This window comes from Stegostoma tigrinum, chromosome 14, assembly GCF_030684315.1.
Source record: "Stegostoma tigrinum isolate sSteTig4 chromosome 14, sSteTig4.hap1, whole genome shotgun sequence".
Classification (NCBI taxonomy): Eukaryota; Metazoa; Chordata; class Chondrichthyes; order Orectolobiformes; family Stegostomatidae; genus Stegostoma; species Stegostoma tigrinum.
This window is the reverse complement of record NC_081367.1, coordinates 49,506,349-49,525,575: the sequence shown is the minus strand read 5'-3', so window position 1 is coordinate 49,525,575 and position 19,227 is coordinate 49,506,349. Positions and strand designations below refer to the sequence as shown.

The 19,227-nt window shown below is 40.5% G+C and overlaps 1 protein-coding gene across 2 annotated transcripts in view; it reads right to left on the bottom strand.

Moving 5' to 3' along the window:
* LOC125457862 (mucin-2-like) overlaps positions 1 to 18,998 on the bottom strand; it is an 80,141-nt gene extending 61,143 nt beyond the window's left edge. For both annotated transcript variants that reach the window (XM_059651131.1, XM_059651132.1), the window contains exon 1: positions 18,911 to 18,998. In XM_059651131.1, coding sequence (XP_059507114.1) covers positions 18,911 to 18,989 — 79 coding nt within the window. In that variant the 5' untranslated portion in view covers positions 18,990 to 18,998. The remainder of the gene's footprint in view (positions 1 to 18,910) is intronic.
* Between the last annotated feature and the right edge of the window lie 229 nt (positions 18,999 to 19,227).

Genomic DNA, 19,227 nt, shown 5'->3' with positions numbered 1-19,227 from the left:
AGATTGCAAGTCTAAGGAACAGTTAATTTCATAGAATGAGAAGAGATAAGGGACAGAGGACAGTGCGCAAACATATATAAGAATCATTGGCTTGATAATAGGAATAAAACTGCACCAGTTGTTTGAGATGCATTATGACCTATGTTGTTATGCAATGTCATGCCTCTCTGTGGTGTAAACCGTAACCAAAAGCAGGAGGAAATGAATACACATGCCATTACAGTTACTCATAAGTGCCCTCTTGTGGTTGCAGAAGACAGTGTAAAGCATTTGGTGGAGGGGGAGAACTAGAGATAATGTTGAACAGATCTCCATCCCTCATATATGGAGGATGAGGTGCTGGAGATGAGTGGCATGTCAGCATTCCTAACCACTAGAATTGCAGTCACTGGGACTGTCCATCTATCTGGTGACACAATAAAATATTAAAGACCCACACTTGATAGAATATCCAGTAATGTCATTTTGGCTTTAGGCTTTGAGTGAAATAAATCTTCAACATGATTACTTGTAACATTCTGTCAATGCTAATTCACATCTTTATTAACCATAGGTTCCTCACATATGGAGCTGCTCTTGTTAAGATTGCAGGTAGCAACACTTCAGAACCGCATTATCACCAGGACAACAGACACCATAGAAACATCATCACCTGTAATTTATTTTACCAGTCATTTAGTATCTGGCTGAGAAATGTACCATCATAGTTCCACTATCATTGAATCAACATTCAGGAACTCAATCTCTTACAGGCTGGCTGCTACAGGAAAGTAGAGCCTCATGGGATCCAGGGTCACCTGTCTAGATGGATATAAAACTGGCCTGGCCACAGAAGGCAGAGAGTATTGAGAAGAGTGCTTTTTGGAATGGAGGTCAGTAAATAGCAATGTTCCCAAGGGATCAGTGCTGGGACCTTTGTTGTTTGTAATTTATGTATAAATGATCTGGACGGAAATGTAGATGGTCTGATTAGTAAATTTGCAGATGACACCAAAATTAGTGGAGTTGCAGATAGTGTGGAGGATTGTCAAAAGATACAACAGGATATACATAGATTGCAGACTTGAGCAGAGTTTTGGCAAGTGGAGTTAAATCCAAACCAATGTGAGGTGATGCATTTTTGAGGATCAAATTCAAATGCGAATTATACATAAATGGCAGAAGCCTTAGAAGCATTGACATACAGAGGATCTGGGTGTGCAGGTTCACAGATAAGTGATTTTTGTATGTTTTAATAGCATGTATTATTAGGTTTGGATTTTTGAATTTGTATCAGGGTAAATGTGTTCCTCTGTGTATAAAGGCAATCAATGATTAACTTGTAAGTACTTCAGTAGCCATGATGGCTTCTTGTAAAATGTAGTGTGAGAAAAAGAGTTCCTGTAGAGTTGTGGATTTATATATACATTAGGAGAATTTTACAAGTGAACAAAATAAACCATAATACATTAGATTCTAGTTTAGAAGGCCAGGGATATTTTATTTCATTTGATAAGGGAAAGTATTAATAACTACAAAAGCTTTTTGTTGTTTAAGTTTGGGAGGTTGTACAGAATCTTTGCTGAAACTGAGTGTGTAAAGCAGTTTTCCTGAGAAAGGCAAAAAAAAAGTAGAATTGTTAAAAATATGTAATCTCAATGTACAGAGTTTAGTAAAAGTCTCAGATCGGAAATTGTAGTTTTAGGCTTAAAAGGGATACATCCAAACCAGACCATTAATGGGCAATGGTTAGGCGTTAATTAGATATGAAAATGAGTGATTGATGGAAAGTAGGCCAGGTGTAAACAACAGAGATGGTAGGAACTGCCGATGGTGGAGAATCTGAGATAACACAGTGTGAAGCTGGATGAACATAGGCCAAGCAGCATCAGAGAAGCAGGAAAGCTTGATGTTTCATGTCTAGACCCTTCTTCAGAAATGGGGGAGGGGAAGGGGGTTCTAAAATAAATAGGGAGAGAGGGGGAGGTTGATAGAAGATGGATAGAGGAGAAGAAAGGATAAGAGGAGACAGACAGGTCAAAGAGGCGGGGATGGACAAGTGCACAGCTTTAGTTCAATGAAAGAGAGGGAGATGTCTACAATGAACCTGTTGATACTGGAAGAGGACTCTGGTTGTGAAATGCATTCATTTAATCATCCTGCTTTTAAAGAAGAAGTTACACACAAAACCAAAGGGTGATAGATAGCAAACCAGTTGTGAGATGTTATGGGGCACGGTTATGACCTTCTGGAGGTTGAAAGTTAGCTACGCATGGCAGCTACAAGCTCTGAAGGACAGACCTCTGAGAATTGCCACCTTTGGGCAGGATTTGACTGATAAAGCTGAGCTGGTGTAACCATTGCTGAATAAAAGGTAATCAATCATTTCTGTCCCATACCTGGTGGTTCTGGAATGTAAGACATCGAACATAAAACTATTTGTACATTTCATTCTCCCTAGAAGCAAAGGATAAGCATAAAGTTAAAACTGAAAATGGAAGAAAATATTCATAAGTTGTAGTAGAGAGAGAGAGAAAGAGAGAGAAAATGGTTGCAGTCTCATGAAACCAATTGAGGAAAGGAAATTAAGTGGCATCATTTATTTCATCATAGAGCTTCACTATCATAGAATCCTTACAGCGCGGAAACAGGCCCGTCAGCCCAACAAGCCCACACTGATCCTCAGAGCATCAATCCAGACCTATACTCTTATAACCTATCTAATCTACACATCCCTGAACACTATCGGCAATTTAGCATCCTCTTTCCTTAAAACACTGTACTGCCTGTGTTGTAATCTACTTGAGAAAAGAGTCCTAGGTAAAGGGTAAGCTTCAAAATTTTTATCATTAAATTATTGTCTTTGGAACTTGCTCTTTTTGTAGCCAGAATGAACTTTCAAATATTGTAGTAATACATGAGCGATTCTTTAATTTTGGATAATGAGATTCACTCATCTTAAAAGTTTGTTGGAATGAATTGGCGCTGTAAAAATGGGGTAAAGCTGGAAATTTGGAATAGTAATTCTCTTTGAACAAAATTAGCCAATGGCAAAAAAAATCAAAACATTCCAGACAGAAGCCTGTGAAAACACAGCAGGCAGGACTGGGAATGTGCAAGACAAGGCAGCTAACCTTGAGAACAAAGTGTGGAGCTGGATGAACACAGCAGGCCAAGCAGCATCTCAGGAGCACAAAAGCTGACGTTTCGGGCCTAGACCCTTCATCAGAGAGGGGGATGGGGTGAGGGCTCTGAAATAAATAGGGAGAGAGGGGGGGGCAGACCGAAGATGGAGAGAAAAGAAGATAGGTGGAGAGGAGTGTATAGGTGGGGAGGTAGGGAGGGTATAGGTCAGTCCAGGGAAGACAGACAGGTCAAGGAGGCAGGATGAGGTTGGTAGGTGGGAAATGGAGGGGCGGCTTGGGGTGGGAGGAGGGGATAGGTGAGAGGAAGAACAGGTTAAGGAGGCGGGGACAAGCTGGGCTGGTTTTGGGATGCAGTGGGTGGAGGGGACGAGCTGGGCTGGTTTTGGGATGCATTGGGGGAAGGGGAGATTTTGAAGCGTGTGAAGTCCACATTGATACCATTGGGCTGCAAGGTTCCCAAGCGGAATATGAGTTGCTGTTCCTGCAACCTTCGGGTGGCATCATTGTGGCACCGCAGGAGGCCCATGATGGACAAGTCGTCTAAGGAATGGGAGAGGGAGTTAAAATGTTTCGCGACTGGGAGGTGCAGTTGTTTGTTGCAAACCAAGTGGAGGTGTTCTGCAAAGCAGCCCCCAAGCCTCCGCTTGGTTTCCCCAATGTAGAGGAAGCCACACCGGGTACAGTGGATGCAGTATACCACATTGGCAGATGTGCAGGTGAACCTCTGCTTAATGTGGAAAGTCATCTTGGGGCCTGGGATGGGGGTGAGGGAGGAGGTGTGGGGGCAAGTGTAGGACATCCTGCAGTTGCAGGGGAAGGTGCCGGGTGTGGTGGGGTTGGAGGGCAGTGTGGAGCGAACAAGAGAGTCATGGAGAGAGTGGTCTCTCTGAAAGGCATACAGGGGTGGGGATGGAAAAATGTCTTGGGTGGTGGTGTCGGATTGTAGATTGCGGAAGTGTCGGAGGATGATGCGTTGTATCCGGAGGTTGGTGGGGTGGTATGTGAGGACGAGGGGGATCCTCTTAGGGTGGTTGTTGCGGGGGCGGGGTGTGAGGGAAATGCAGGAGACCCGGCCAAGGGCGTTCTCAACCACTGTGGGGGGGAAAGTTGCGGCCCTTGAAGAATGTGGACATCTGGGATGTGCGGGAGTCGAATGCCTCATCCAGGGAGCAGATGTGGCAGAGGCGAAGGAATTGGAAATAGGGAATGACCCTATCTCAGCTAACCTTGAGAATGTAGCTGACAGTGTTTGCTGAGTTGTTACATCCCAGTGTAGTGGCACAAAGCAAGCATGTAACATCACCCAAGAGCTAGAAAGGGCAGATAAAGGTTGAGAACCCTTTGGTAGAGTTGGGAAAAGATCAAGTCACTTTCCCCAGCGATGCCAAAGAATCTCTTTGTGAAATTCGGAGTGTATTCACAGACAGCTCCCATAACAGGTACATTGAAGCATTCCTTATGTTCAATTGAAATCAATTTTAAAACAAGGAGTAAATCAAAAGTATTATAGATTCAAAGCATATTTTGAATAAATTTAAACAGCGTCTTTTAAAACTGCTATAGAGAGATGTTGCAAAAAAATAGTGGCTTAGCTTGCTCTCAAAATATGATAAACCTTTTTGGAAAGCATCCAATTTGAACTCCAAATTTGGAATGAGTAATGCTTTTTCTGAAGGTCATGATGTGGAGGTGCTGGTGTAGAACTGGGATGGACAAGGTCAGAAATCACACAACACCAGCGTGTAGTCCAACAGGTTTTTTTTTGAAAACACAAGCTTTTGGAGCCTCTCTCTTTCTAACATCTGACGAATATGACTAACACCTGAAGCAGGACTGAGGCTCCAAAAGCTTGTGTTTTCAAATAAATCTATTGGATTATAACCTGGTGTTGTGTGATTTCTGACATTTTCCTGAAGGTGGTCTTAAAACAAAGAACTTGAAAAGTTTTATTCATGACAATAGAAGTTCAAAATGCCAAGTTTGAAGTTATTAGAAGATTTGTGACAGCATTTTTAAAACTGAATATGTGAAAGTACAACATGATATCACCTGGTGACTTAGACCCTATCCCTTTCTGAGACCAGTAGAGTTGTCTCTTTCTGCTGACAGTTTTAAATCTTCTCACACATGTTCCGTCTGCTGGCATGTGTTGTACAAACGTTATTAACCCACTGGGTTTCTTCCAGGCCCACAGTTGATTCTTTTTCTGTTTTTGAACAGGTTTCAAGAGAACAATGAGGAAGCTGAAAGTTTTGCTCAGACAAAGTCTTTCAGACTTTGAATTGGCTACAGTCTTAGGGATCTCCAGTACAAAAAGCACAGTTTAAAACCACCAAGCCTGGATGTAATTGTTTCTGAAATCAGGGCTGACAAATTTACTTGATACAACTTGAAAGTGCAAGGACACAATAGGAAACTCAATTATGAATTTTAAAGGACAAATAAAGTATAATCTTTAAATTGAAGTAATTGCTTTCACCTGGCTTTAAAAAGATGATTAAAAGCCACAAATTGACATTGTGGCCTAACTGGTCCATTAACATTGGTGGCATGACCTGCTTAAGTTTGATAGGGCCTTTGCACTCAGGTCTGAAGCCACAAACTATTTCATATGATGGGCTTGTTTGTTCAGAAACCATGGCTGTCTGGGGTATAAGTGGTACCCCAGATGCCTTGAGGAAGGGTCACTGGACCTGAAATATTAACTCTGTTTTCTCCCCTGCAACACAAAGGCTCCCATTAGTTCCTCAGACAATGGGAATGATGTGGTCTGACAAAAGCTCTATAAAGGTCCTTCTTATAAAAGAATCAAGAAGTAAAGGGTACAGATCTAAAGTAAAAGAAAACTGAGGGTGCTGGAGATCTGAAATGTAAACAGAAATTGCTGGTGAAATTCAACAGGTCTGGTGGCATCTGTGGGGAGAAAGCAGAATTAATGTTTTGAGTCCAGCGACTGAACTCGGCCTGCTCTGCACTATCTCTTTGTTTCCCTATCCCTTTCGCATTGCTTGCTTGCTCTCTTACTTGGGGCTCTGTCTCCATTTATCAGCTCATATCCACCCCTGTGCTGCTGACTTCTGAATAAATCCTAGCTAGCTAAATCATTACAGAGTTATTTTAAGAAGAAGGCACGCTTGATGCAAGGAGGGGAAGAGAAACTTCATCTAGTGAGTAGTTAGGGTCTGAATAAGCTTTCTGCATGGGGGAGAGGCAGATTCAATTGAATTAATCATGAGGGCATATTTCCATTTCAGTAACGTTCAGGGTTATTGGGACAAGGCAGGATTGTGGCTGTAAATCAAAATGCTCAAAGCCTGAACAAATATGGGCTGAATTGATCCCTTGCAGCACTGTAATGATTGCAAGGTGATTGTTAAGCTACTTGTGGACCTCAGGACTCAGTGAGAGGTCTGTTCTAGGTAAAGTGGAAAAGCTCGGCTCACTTCATGTTCCTCTCAAACTAGAGGTACATTCATGTGAATTTGTCTCAGTGTGATAAATGCATTACACTTGTTTTTCTCAATAGGTAGAGGGTGCCCAGTTCAAAGAACTATTCAGTGTTTGATATCATTAGATGTCAATTAGTTAACTTTAGTCAATAGTCTAAGAAGTCAATTACTGCAATTGAGAGATGATATCTTGAAAGAGTCCTCATTTGAGGCTTTGTGGGTAGAACTGAGGAATGTTAAGGGGTTGGCTATTTTACTAGAAGTGTGTTATAGGCCCCCAAAAAGTCTAGGAAATCAAGGAGCAAGTATGTAGACAGTTCGGAGGTGTTTTGGAGTAATAATCAGGTAATTAGATGAGAGGATTTCAACTTTCCCAACATAAATTGGGATAGCATTAAGTGTTTCGAGGGAGCAGATTTCTTGAAATGTATCCAGGGACTTTTTTTTGTTGTATCAATATGTAGAAGGTCCAAATAGGGAATGGTTCAGTGCTAGATCCGGTTCTAGGAAAAGAAGCCTGATAAGTGTTTGATATGGCTGTGGGGGAACATTTCAGTGACAGTGATGATGATGATATTGGAATGATTCAAATTTGTTCTGAATAGGGAGAAAGATCACCTGCAAAAGGCAGCTTTGGATTGGGGTGAAGGTAGATTGCATTAAAAGAAAGCAGGATCTATTATTGTTCTTATTGTTATTATTATCTCCTTGTAGGTAAGTCTATGGTGGAGCAATGGGTGGTATTCCAAAAGAAGCTGGGGAGAGTACAGGTTCCACACACATCCTTTAGAAGGAAATATAGAAGCAAAACATTGAGAACCCTGAATGTCTAGAGCAATTTGGGATTGGATAAAGAAGAGGAGAATGCCTTTTAGCAAGTCCAAAGATAACAATTTATCCTTGGCCCCAGAGCAACACAGGAAATGCTGGAGAGAACTTAAGAAAGCAATTGGTAGAACAAAAAAGGAGCATGATAAAGGAGTTGAGAACAGGAAAAGAGAAAATCACAAGATATTCTATAAATATGTTAAAGTGAAGAGGTTACCGGGCAAAGAGGAGGGACTGTGGGGGGCAATATGTGTGTGAAGCTGTAGGATATTGGAGGGGTGATGAACAAATACGTCCTTTTGGTCCTTAGCGTGGAAAAGGAGAATGTAGGTCTGGCATACAGGAAAAAGCACTGTGAGGAACTTTCCACAGGAAATGGAGAAGTGTTGCAGGCTTTCTCGGACTTCCAAACAGACAAGTTCCATGGCCTGAATTAACTGCGTCCCAGGCTGCTGTGGGAGGCAAGGCAGGAAATGGCAGGGGCTCTGGCACACATTTTTTAAAATTCCCCTCTTGGTCACAAGTGAAGCGCCAGAGGACTGGAGGATGGCTAATGTAGCCTGCCTTTTAAGAAGGGTGGTAGAGATGAACCAGGAATTTACAAAACTGGTGAGTCTCATGTCAGTGTTAGGAAAACTATTGGAGAAAATTCTGAGGGAGTAAATTAATACCCACTTGGAAAGGCCTGGGTTAATTAGGGATTGTCGTAATGACTGTGTCAGAGGGAAGTCATGCTGAACAAATCATTAATATTTTTTGACAATGTGACCAAGTCTATGATGTGGGAAGTTTGGTTGATGTAGTTTATATGGGTTCTAGCAAAGATTTTGATAAAGTGCCACATGGGAAACTGATTGAGAAGGCTAAAGTACATTGAGTTGAATGAAACCTGGTGAGATGGATCAGAAACTGGCTTAGTAACAGGACACAAAGGATAGAGGTGGAAGGCTGTTTAAGTGACTGGAGTCCGGTATCCAGTGCCATACATAGAGGATCAGTATTGGGATCCTTACTGTTTGTTATATAAATAAATGATAAATTGAAATGTTGGGGGGATGTTTAAGCAAATTTATATGAACCAAGATTGGGAGAATGATTAATAGCCAAGAAGGTGGTTGCAGGTTACAGTAAGAGAAAGATGATAGGTCAAACAGGCATATCAGAGGTAGATGCTATTTAACTGTGATAAGTGCAAGGCGATGCACAATGGAAGAAGAAACAAGATGAGGGAGTATTTAATGAATGACAGGGCCCTGGATAGATTTGAGGAACAGAGGGATATTGGGGTGATTAATCAAAGATCACTGAAGTCAGCAGGACATGTGCATAGGATTGATGTGGAACATTTGCTTTCATCAGTCATGATATAGACGGAGAGAGCAAGGAGGTAATCATGGAGTTGTAGTGTGTTGGTCAGGCCACAACTAGAATACAGTGTAGTTCTGGTCACCTTGCTATAGGAAGGATGTGAGAGCACTGGGAGTGGTACAAAGGATGTTCTCCAGGATATTGCCTGAGATAGAGAAACTGAACCATACAGAAAGAGTCCAGGTTGGTTAGATTGTTTTCTTTTGAGCACAGAAAACTGTGGGGAGACTTGATTAATTCTCTCTAAGCCACCTAATTTACAGACCCCTGAACACTACAGGCAGTTTAGTGTAACCAATCCACCTAACCTGCACATCTTTGGACTGTGGGAGAAAACCAGGGCACCCGGAGGGAACCCACCCAGTCACGGAAAGAGCGTACAAACTCCACACAGACAGTCTCCCAAGGGTGGAATTGAACCCAGGTCCCTGGCATTGTGAGGCAGCAGTGCTAACCACTGAGCCACTGTGCTGCCCTGGTGTTGGGCTTTCCAATCCCTGCCCTCTTCTGGGAGAATGTCTCAACTCTAAAGCCCTCCAGCCAATCTAGTGGCCAGTAGTTTTCTGGTGTCTGTGGCATTACTGGGAACAATGGCCACTGCTGGGTCAGGGAAGCATGCTGGGATAGAGCCAGAGTTCAAAGGTTATGCTGGACCCGCACCAGGGTCAGACTGACAGACCCAGCCAAGAGGGATGTGGTATGGAGTGGACATCTGAAGGGAACAGATGTGTATTCTATTATGGGAAGCTAATCTAGTTCGTACTTTGGACCCAGAAAAGAGGACACCTGTTGTATAGCCATTAGCCCACTCAGTAGTTTGATCTGCACTAGCCATTTATTGGAGCCCCAGCGCCCTGGGTAAATTCCTGCCTGCAGCAAGAAGGGGCCTTTTAGGGGGAGGGTTGATGCTGAGAATGTCATGCCTGGCATGCTGTCCAATTTCCTGCCTGCATCCCCACACCCCCACTCCCAGCTCACCATCCTACCAATGGGAGACCATAAACATCAGCCCTCAGTTAGGCTAAAGTTGTGAGTCAGTGGTTACAGTGTGAAAGACTGAGTACAAGTATATATCTTGTCCATTTTGTTTCTACATCTTCTTATAACAAATAAATAAACATGAAAATAAATAATTAAACTTTTTTAGGTGAATTTTTTTTCCTGTCTCCGTAATACACAATTGTTCACTTCTCCATTGTTCAATTATTAACAGGTACCATGCACTCAATGTTTAAAATGTGAGGTTGCTAGTAGTGTCTAAGGAAGAAAATGTTTTTCCTAGTATTCCAAAAATTAATCAATCTGTTTTACACAACCAATTTACTTTCAATAAATGATCAATAAGATCACAGATACTTTCCCTCCTTTGCTTCCAGTTATTTGATTCACCAAGTACACCCTTTACATTTCCCAATCCAACCTGCATCATGTTAAATTGGAGAAATATTCACCAGCAACAGGTTTAATATTAATGCTGAGCTACATTTAAAAATTCAATGAAAACATAGCAATTATATTAGAGTTAAAAAAAACTACCATTAGGCATTCTGTTCCCAGGGCAACTATGAAACAACCCTTAATTGCTTGGTTAATGTGTTTTTTAAACTCATTCAGAGGGTGTGGGTGACACTGGACAGATTAGTATTTATTACCAATCCCTAATTTCCAGAGGGCAGTTGAGTCAAACACTGCTGTGGATCTGAATTCACATGTAGACCAGTGCATGTAAGGATGGCAGTTTTGCTCTCTAAATGGTGCCAGTGATGGGTTTTTCCAACGATCAACAATAGTTCAAGGTCGTCATTAGACTTTTAATTCCAGATTTTTATTGAATTCAAATTCCACCATTTGCCGTTGTGGAATTTGAACCCATGTTCCAGAACATTAGCCTTGGCCTCTGGATTAATAGTGTGGAGGTAATACCACAAGGCCATTGTCTCACAAAGATGGTAAAAAGTCAAACCTACTCCACAATATTCCTCTGTAACATTATTAGAAATAATTGCACTTAAACAGGTAAACCTTCCTGTTACATATTCCATTTATTTTATTCAGGCAGAATAAGGTTGCATGTCTAAGGAACAATTGATTTTTTTTCGAATGAGAAGAGATTTGGAGCAGAGGACACTGCGCAAACTTATGCAAGAATCATTGGCTTGATAAAAGGAATAAGACTGCACCCGTTGTTTGTGATGCGTTATGGCCTACGTTGTTATGCAATGTCATGCCTCTCTGTGATAAAAACCCTAACCAAATGCAGAAGAAAATGAATAAACACATGCCATTACAGTTACTCATAGGTCTCCTCTTGTGGTTGCAGAAGACAGAATAAAGCACAAGTAGAGGATGAGGTGCTGGAGATGAGTGGCATGTCAGCATTCCTAACCCACAGGAAATGCAGTCACTTGGGCCATTCAGCTTCTGGTGACATAAGAAAGTGTCTGGGACCCACCAATTATTTTTGGTATCAACCAGTCAGTGAAATACATTTTCAGAATGATTATTTGTAACATTCTTTCATTGCCAATACTATTTTACATCTTTGTTACAACCTGTTCCTCTCATATGGAGCACCACTTGTTGAGACTGCAGACCAACACTTCAGAAGCTGCATTATCACCAGGACAACAGACACCATGGAAACATTATCACCTGTAAGTTCCTTTACAAGTCAGTTCATATCCGGCTGAGAAACGTACCATCATTCTTTCATTGACATTGGATCAACATTCTGAAACTCAATCCCGAAAAACATAAAGGTGTATCTACATCACACAGGGCAGTTAAAAGTCAACCACATTACTGTTAGTCTGGAACTACATGTCCGTTGGACCAGGTAAAGAGGGTCATCACATTTCCTAAAGAATGCAAATGCATCAGATGTGCCTTTATGACAATTAACATTGATTACATGGTCATCTTTAGATGGCATTTTTCGTTTGTTCCAGATTTTGTAATTGAAGTCATATTTCACCATCAGCCATGATGGGATAGTCACCCAACTGCTCAGAACATCAGCCTGAAGTTCAGGATTGTTAGTCCAGTGGAATTACCATTACACCACAGCAGCCCCAAAGGTGAATGGTGTGAAATGAGAGTTTAAATGCTTTTGTTGGGCACTGTGGCATCAATGGGAGTGAAGGTGCAAGTGAGCAAATCAAAATTTGCAGCAATTTTGAATCAAAGGAAAATCCAGAGGCTCAGCAGGTGTAATATTGGAGGTATAATTGTCATTGAATTGTATTAGTATTTTACAGGGACAAATACAGAATAAGATGGGGTTGGGGCGTAGCTTGGGATGTAAGTATGGAGTAATACAAGTACGTGACTAAAGATGGCCTCACCTGAAATTGATTTCATGAAACGAGCAACACTACACACATTGGAAAGGTAAAGAGAGTGTGAGAGTTTAGAAGGAGGGAGAAATTTTGGAAATATAAGAAGGTAGTGAACTCAGAGGGATAATAACGTGATGAGTTGACCTGGAACTCCAAATCACTGAGGGGAGAAGCTGTCAGAAAAGAGGCTGAAGGAGGAAATAATGAACAAAAGCAAAGTTGCTGAAAAAACTCAGCAGGTCTGACAGCATCTATGAAGGAAAAGATAGAGTTAACATCTGTCTTTTCATTGACTGATGCTGCTCGACCAGCTGAGATTTTCCAGCAACTTTGTTTTTGTTCCTGATTTACAGCATCTGCAGTTCTTTTGGCTTTTATGAGGAAATAATGAAAACTTTTCAATAAAAGCATTTATATCATCTTGGGAATGTATACAGGAACTATGATTTTGAAAAAGATATGAGAAAATGGAACATGGTCAGATGTTCAAAGGAGGAGAAAATGCCTGAGGAAGTGTGATCTTGTGATTTCTGAAACTTCACTGTCATGCCTTTTTGGATAAATCCAGTGAAACAAGTTTAGGAAGTTTCATTGTAAGTTTTCTGAAAGCATATTCAAAATAAGCAATTTGAAGACAGATATTCAGAAATTAATCTTCACTCCAACACTGGCCCCCAGTGTGAAATAAATTTCCAGATATAGTTATGTAGGTAATACCTCATTTGAGAAAGAAATGGATGCTACACTGTGGATCTATTAGAGTTTATTTAGGTAGATAAATTGAAATGTCCATATTGGCATTAATAGAATTACAAAATTATAGAAATATTGCCGTTCAGAAGGATAGAACATTAGCTTGAAGGATGCAAAAAGTAGGAATAAGTGAATCTTTTTCTGGCTGGCAGGATGTCGAGAGTGGTGCTGGGGCCTCAAAACTTTACAATTTATGAAAACAATTTGGATGAAGTGTTTAAAGGTCTGATCACAAACGTAGACAGAAAAGTGAGTTATGAAAGAAAATGAAACCTACAAAGGGAAAGAGATAGATTAATAATGAGAGGTTGTAGAGCTGTGAGATCCAGAGAGACCTGGGTTTCCTTGTGCATGAATCACAGAAGGTTAGCATGCAGTATCAGTAAATAATCAGGAAAGCTAACAGTATATTATCATTTCTTAGAAAGGGTAATAAATGCAAGAGTAGGGAGGTTGTGCTTATGTTATATAGGATATTAGTGAGATCACTTCTGGAGTAATGTTTACGGTTTTCACTGTAGTCCTGGAAGGTTGTCAATACATTGGAGCAGTTCAGAAATGTTTACTAGCCTAATACATGGATTGAGCAGTTTGCTTTATGAAGAAATGCTAGCCTTGTATTGTCTGGAGTTTGAATGTGTCAAATGACTTAATTGAAACATCTAAAATGCTGGACAGACTTGACTGGGTGAAAGTTAAAAGGGTGTTGTTTTCTAGTGGGAGGAACTATAAGTGGGGGTCGGAGATAAAAATGAGTGCTCATTTAAAACAGATGAGGAAATTTTTTTTCCTCTGAGGGTTAAGTCTTTGTTTATGGAAAGAGTTTGGATGTAGAATCATTAAATATTTTCAAAGCAGAGGTAGATAGAATCTTGATTACCACCTGGATGAAAGATTATTGAGAATATGCGAAGGCGTAGAGCTGAGGTTAAAATCATATCAGACATGAGCTTATAGAATGGTGAAGCAGGTTTGTAGGCCTCCTCTTGTTCTTTATTCTTTCCCCTACTAAACTTCCATAAGTGAAACTTATTTCTCTTTCTTTATCAACCACTGAATTCCCAAGTACTAGGTCATGCATTGTTGTAAAAGTGTATTCTTGGAATGTGTATTTGGAATGTGTCATTGGCTAGACCAGCATTCATTACACACCTGTAATTGCATCTGCCAAAGTAATGGTGAGCTACATTATGGGTCCACTGCAGTTCAAGTGGTATAAGTAAGCCAATAGTGCTGATAAGGATTTTGACCTAATGACGGTGATGGAACAGCAATAATAATGGCAAGTGAAACATACGTCATTCATTGGTGGTGGAGGGAGTAAATGTTTAAATTGCTAATCCAGTGAGCTGCTTTGTCCTGGAAGATGTTGAGCTTCTTGAGTGTTGTCGCAGCTGGACACATCTAGGCAAGTGGAGAGTATTCCACTATACTCCTGATTTGCACCTTTAGATGGGGGACAGGAACTGAGGAGATGGGAATTGAGTTACACGTCACATAGTTCTTAGCCTTGTACCTCCTTCTGTAACCACAATATTTATATGGCTGTTTGAGTTCAGTTTTTAATCAATGTTAACACTCAGGAAATTGATAGTGCAGGAATCAAACATCAAGTGGAAATAGTAAAATGTGAGGCTGGATGAACACAGCAGGCCAAGCAGCATCTCAGGAGCACAAAAGCTGACGTTTCAGGCCTAGACCTCTCTGATGAATGCTCTCACATTTTATTATCTTGGAATTCTCCAGCATCTGCAGTTCCCATTATCTCATCAAGTGGAAATAGTCAGTTTCTCTCCTGACTATCATTATTGCTCAGCACTTGTGATGCAAAAGTTACTTGCCATTTATCAGCCCAAGCCTGGATGATGTCCAAGACTTGTGACCAAGGGACATGGATTGCTTCAGCATTTGAGGAGTTGCAAACAGTGCTGAACATTGTGCATTCAGCAGTGAATTTCCCCATTTATCATATGATGATGCAGGGAAGCTTGTTGATGAAGCAGCTGAAAATAATTTTGTCAGGGCCACCACACTGAGGAGCTCATCCCTAACTCTAAAGCAGAAGCCCCATGTTAAAATCCTGTCTGTTCCTGGGCTAGGCAGTAAAATCTCAGAACAGGCTGATTTAGAAAATAATAAGACCGGGGTCCAAGTGGCACTGGCAGAACTCAAACTGAACATCGGTGACCAGGTTATTTACTGAGCAAGGACTGCTTTCATAACACTATCAACAATCCTTCTGATCACTTCCTGATAATTGAGACCAGACTGATGTGACAGTAATTGGCTGAGGTGGTTTTTAAATGTCTTATATGGTCAATACATATAAGGGTGATTTTCCCCATTTTTGGCTAAATTGTGATATTAGCTTAATGTTGGCCCAGACAAAGCTGTGAGTATAAAAATTGTATACATTAGTGACCTCCAATAACCGTCTGTTGGATCTTTCAATACCACATTACCACATCTTAGTTTCTTATGTTAAGAATGATTTAATTAGCATTGACACATAAAGTGAAAATGCCCTTCTGGAAGCAAAACTCACAACAGATGCTGCTGCTCAAAGCATCTGCTGCTTTGTAATGACACCTGAGGCTTACTATCTGCATGGAGAGCACTATTGCTGGGCTTCTTCTCTCCAAGGAGAAGTGGTTACAGTTGTCAATGGTTCTACTGGACACTATCTGTAGTAATTACAACAAGGTAAACCAGTTGGACCTCATAGAATATGAGTTCCCCGATTGGGGCTGTTTACCTGGTTGAGCCTGCTTGTCTCAAAGATTAAGCCACGCATGTCTAAGTACACACATCTGGTACACTGAAACTGCAAATGGCTCTTACAATTAGTTATGTTTCCTTTGATCATTTCAAATGTGACTTGGATAACCATAGCAATTCTAGAGCAAATTCATGCAAATGTTTGCTGACCCACATAGCGATACATACACTTATCAGATCTGATAGGGGCTGTTAATCTGTTCCAATCAGGGAGACCTGGATGACAGATTAGAACTGAAGAGTCAGACATCCTGACTCTGAGACCTGGCACTGAAGGAGCTGGATCAGCATCAAGGACTTTCCACATGTAAATAAAAGGTGACTTGGTGATGGATAGCATACTGGCCTCTGCGGAGTTATTTCACTATCTCCTTTTAAATTGAAACTGCGTGCATGTGAGGGCCTGAGACACTGCATCTTTATTAATTTTCCCTCTGTTATCAGGAAATAAAACTTCTGTCTTTCACGTGAGACAATCTTGTAGTTGAGTCGTTGCTTATGGTGAAACAGAGAACCACTTATTAATTGGACAAAGATATAGCAATGTGCTAAAAAGAACTTAAACCTTTGTTACAAACAGGTCAATTGAAAAGTGGGAAAGCAATTCACTCATCCTCACCCATTTTTAACAAAATAGCTATTTTCCAATATTTTCCAATGAGGCTTGAACAAATGATTGAATCAGTGTGATTAAAAAATGTAGATGTACCACAGAAAGATATGGAATATTTATCAGGAAAAGCTATAGAAATGGAAATGGGTCTGAGAAAATTAGCAGAAATTTAGAAATAAATTTATCATTTTAGATTAAATGTAGGAGTTGCTTCCATTACTATTCTAGTGATTGGTGGGCCTTCTCAATCAAAATAAAATACCAGTGTGAGAGAATACAGGGACAAAGCTGCCTTTTAATCCCTATTGAATGCAAGTTAAATGACAGGCATCAAAACGTCTCTGTACACAGTTGAAATAATTGAAAGGACCTGAATGTTGAAACACTAACAATGATTGTTGAATTTTTCTTTTAAGATAAACGTAAATTGAGAAGTGGGATTGGACAGGACCTTTTTCAAGTAGAGAGCGAGAAAGATAAAACTGGACACCTACAGGCCAGTTAGTTAAACAACATGTTGATAAACTATAAGGAGAGAAATCAAATTAGCCATGGTTTATAGCATGTCTGCTTTTCAATTTCTTTTTAAGTAAATGCAGGTAAAGTGAGGCAGAATGCATTTCAGACAATCAGTCAAAATTAAATCTAACCCAAAGTATTTGGGTGCATTGGTGTTACTAAGGTAGTGATCAGTGTCCATTCATATATAGAAGCATGGTTGTACCTGTACATTGCTCACTTTAAGCAAACAAGCAGTTCAGGAGATAAATAGTTAATTGGCCATCATTGTAAGAGGGTTTGAATACAAAAGCTATAAGTTTTGGTGCAGCTGTACCGGGCCTGGGTGAGACCATACCTAAAGTATTGTGTGCAGTTTTGGCCTCTTTACCCAAGAAAAGACATATGTGCCACAGAATGATTGCAGCAAAGGTTCACCAGACTGATGCAAGGCTTGTCAGACAAAGATATTTCAGGGTGACCAAGCCTGGATTCACTGGAGTTTAGAAAAATCACAGGGGATTTCATTGAAGCACGAACTTCTGACAGGGCTGGACAGACTGGCTGTAGGGATGATGCTTGCCCTAGTTGTGGGATTTCAGACCGAGGGATCACTGTGTCAGAACACACTCTAGACCATTTTGATTGTGACATTTCTTCACTGAGAGGGTGGTGAAATCATGGAATTCTCTGTTACAGAAGTCTGCGGAGGCAAATCATTACACATATTTAAGAAAGAAATGGATAGAATTTTAGAGCCTAAAGATGTCGAGGGGTATGGGGACAGAACAGAACGATGACATTGAAATACAAGGTCAGCTATGATCATATTGAACAGTGGAAGAGGCTCAAAAAAACTGGAGAAATTTTCAACTTCACCACATGAGAACAAATGTTATGAGATCACGTGAATCATATATTTTTGTGAATCATTCACATGCAACTCACCTGATTTTCATCCCTTTGAAAACAGGTGACTGATTTGCAAATGATCCACCCAGACAATCATTTCCAGTCAAAAGAGCCTGAGGCTGCTGTCATGCAGCCGTTGTGATGAGTTGTAGGATTGCAGAATATACACTTAGAACAAATTAAATTTATGCTGTACTGCTAAGCAGCCCTGTACCTGAAGCAGGTATAATACTGCTTTACAAAACTGGGGTCCAGGAGTCAGTGAACCACTGTGAAATTCAGGTGTGAATGTGAATGCTCACATAAAAATAGCTATAAAACACCGTCAAAGTAATGATCCTTTGTACTCCTCCTGGTTCCAGAAAAATATTGTTTGTTGTGCCAAAGCCTGGCTTCACAACCTTTGGCTTCATGTCCCATGCCAACAACCTGAACCACCACTAGAAACCCGACCTGAAACTGGTTTAATGTTTGAGCCCTATCATGTATTTTGGACCCAAACCAGCAAATTCTATTTGTTACCTATATTTTTCACAGCTTTCTTAGAAATGAAACTTAATGCAGCTCACTATCCTGGTTGCACCAACTTATGTACTGAAAAGTCTCACTGTTAACGTGTTACCTGTTAAGGCCACAGTCTGTTTTTTCCATCTTAAATCTATTGTGGACAAAAGAAATCTGTGTTGATCTCCTATCAGAAGGAACTCCTAACGGAACTCGCTATCACCTTCTCACGGGCATTTGGAGATGGACAACAAATTCTGGCCTTGCCAAAAAGATCACAATCCCATGAAAGGATAAAAATTACTGAAGATGAGATTGGAATGCAAAAGAAAAATGAACTTTGTCTCATCAATAAGAAAAACTTTCTCAATGTGATATTTGTAGAAATTATGTTTTTGCTGAGAAACTGAATGCCACATTTACAAGTTTACAATTTATTTTTTTCAATCCACTTAGTTTCTGTTCACCTTAAAAAGTGTGCATGTTCTCCCTCATAGGCAAAGAAATCCAAGACAAGGAGATTTCAGGCATATGTTAGCAATAGCAAAGCTTAGAGATCTTCACAAATGTTCACAAAGGTCTAAACCACCTAAAATCACACGGCTTACCAGATTAGTGCGCTAAAATATAAAAAAAACCATCTAATACACAAAGAAATACTTCTATGAATTCCAATGAAATTATTTTTCTTACATCTTATTGCGACATGGATCACTGACAACACTGATGTATAATTTGGTTTACCTGTTGTACTCAGTCCGTGAATCAAGTCACTGACTACCAATAAAAGTAAGGGATACATCCACGCTGCTGCTCTCCCCATAGCACTGGCTCCCCTCGTGCTTTTAGAAGAATGCTATTATAGCCTTCATTTAACTTCCTTGAAGCAAGTGATTCAGTTTCAGCCTGTTAACAACCTTCAGTTCCTGTGAAAACTCCTCCCTCCTCTGGAATTTTTCCAGTTGTGATTTCTTTCTCAGACACATTTTCTGGGTTAAGTGAACTTCTCGTATTTCAGAGGCAATCCTTTTAATACCAGGTTTTGTACCACTGCAATATAT